The sequence below is a fragment of the Anarrhichthys ocellatus genome, unplaced genomic scaffold (assembly GCF_004355925.1).
Source record: "Anarrhichthys ocellatus isolate YVR2014 unplaced genomic scaffold, GSC_Weel_1.0 scaffold7794, whole genome shotgun sequence".
Taxonomy (NCBI): Eukaryota; Metazoa; Chordata; class Actinopteri; order Perciformes; family Anarhichadidae; genus Anarrhichthys; species Anarrhichthys ocellatus.
This window is the reverse complement of record NW_022287768.1, coordinates 1-2,078: the sequence shown is the minus strand read 5'-3', so window position 1 is coordinate 2,078 and position 2,078 is coordinate 1. Positions and strand designations below refer to the sequence as shown.

The following is a 2,078-nucleotide window of genomic DNA, read 5'->3' as shown; positions in this document are numbered from 1 at the left end:
AGACTGGCATAGGAATCATGACTTTGCAGACTGGTCAAGTAAAGAACCTTAACTTATCGCTGAAGATGGTCACCATGGTGGTTTTTCTTCTGGCTTTTGTTGGAGCGGCATCTTCAGAACTCCCACACAGACGGAGGTGTGACCCGGAGCAAGGACAAGAAACGCCGACTCTTTGCTCAAATTACAAAAACATTTTACACCTCGATGATGTTCAGACAAAACTTGGAGAGAACCAAATGCTGCTGCGAGAGAGGATTGACGCTATGGAAGGTAGGACCAGACTGCAGCTTGATTCTGCAAACGGCAACATTAGTGCGCTTCAAAGGTTGGTGAATAACGTTTCAAACGCACAAAAGGACCTAGAAAGGATGGCGTCACAAACTGAGATGGAATTGAGGAACGCAAAGACAAAGCTGAAGGAACAGGAAGTTGACATTGCCAGCCTGAAGAGAGAAGTTGCAGAACTGGTCAAACACGGGGAGAGAGTCGGTGGAAACATCAGTGAGATTGAGGAGAGACTTGATACAACTGAGAGGCAGTTAACGGAGAGAAAAGAGAAACTTGAAAATCTGGAGTCAGAAACTGGGGCTGCGTTCAATGCCACACAGAAACTGCTGAATCTGTACAAGAAGGAACTCTCCCACCTTAACTCGACGGCCCGGGAGCTCGAAGTCAAAGTCGAAGCCCTGCTGAAACTCACGGAGACACCACTTGAAGCTAACCTGACGGAAATGCAAAATGACAGCGAAGGTAAGTTTTTAAAGTCTGTATTATCTTAAAATAAAAAAAATGTTTTCATGAATTGACTGCAAAAAAAGCTGAAGTTGATGGATTCAGGGATGTTGATGAACAGCTGAAACCTGCAGAAGGCTGACGTTGATGGTCTCAAGAGTGACGAGATAGTCCAATCCCTTAACAAATCTTTGCAACTTGTACCCTGAAAATAGATAACTACTGAGCTGCTGCTTTTTCATAAATGTGGAATGTAAAATTGTATGTTTAAAGTAACATTATTTTTTTTTTATTTTTTTTTTTTTTTCCCTGCAGAACCCAGAACTGAAGAAAATCAACTCTCATTAGAGGTGACGCGCCTTACAGCAGAAGGTAAGGGAAAGTATAGTAAGTAATAGTTCAAGATGCTAAACACACAACTGAATTTAACAATTGCCTTTCTTTCTTCAGTCAACGCCAAGGTGGCCTTTTCTGCAACTATAATCGAATCCAACGATACGTTCACTGGACCCGGCACGAACGGCACCACCAATATTCTCATCTATAACCGAGTCTTCACAAATGTTGGCTTCGCTTACAACTGTAAAACAGGTATGTTCTAGATGCATAACCTTCAGAAGACTGACTAATAATTAAGATATGAAAGTGTCTTTTAAATGGAATGCATCCTCCATATTATTGGGTATCATTGGTTTAGTAATATGGTCAGAACATGGCAATCTTCCTTCCTCTGAAGCTTTTCCACAAGTTGCGTAGAAGTCCAAGCTTTAGGATGTGTTGTTAGGTGATTTTGTTACTTTTATAATAAAGGTGGCTAATTGTTTCCCCAGTTTGTAGTCTTTATGCTAAGCTAACCAGCTGCATGGCTTTATCTTAATTTTTAACATGCAGACATGAGAGTGGTATCGATCTTGTCGTCTAACTGAGAAGATGATGGTTGGTTGTGTTTCCGTTGAGTAGAAAAATGTATTAAGAACCAAGGACAAATGTTTTTCTAACCTATTGATGTCATTGCATTCTCAACAGGCATCTTCACTGCTCGACTGAAAGGCGTTTACCACTTTTCATTCATGACTTTCGGCTACAACGGTCACACTTCAGGAGCCGTCCTGGTGAAGAACAGGCATTACCAAGTGAGCACCTGGGAATTCACCGGCTCAGATAACAGTGACACCACCAGCAACACGGTGATCCTTGAGCTGAATTTCGGAGAGACCGTCAACGTCATCCTGAGGAAGGGTGGAAAAATACATAAAAGTGTCTTCAGTGGGTTCCTCATCTTCCCAACATTGTAGATTTTAGAATAGACTGAGATGCCATGTTTTTCATTTGGGGACGCATGTCTC

The 2,078-nt window shown here is 41.9% G+C and overlaps 1 protein-coding gene across 1 annotated transcript; it reads left to right on the top strand.

Annotated features, from left to right (window-relative positions):
* The first annotated feature begins 15 nt into the window (after positions 1-15).
* LOC116380577 (multimerin-2-like) lies at positions 16-2,072 on the top strand. Its single transcript, XM_031842480.1, has 4 exons — positions 16-750; positions 1,048-1,104; positions 1,183-1,323; positions 1,759-2,072. Exons 1-4 carry the CDS (start codon positions 18-20, stop codon positions 2,025-2,027), a joined length of 1,200 nt encoding a protein of 399 aa, XP_031698340.1. The 5' UTR covers positions 16-17; the 3' UTR covers positions 2,028-2,072.
* The last annotated feature ends 6 nt before the right edge of the window (positions 2,073-2,078 follow it).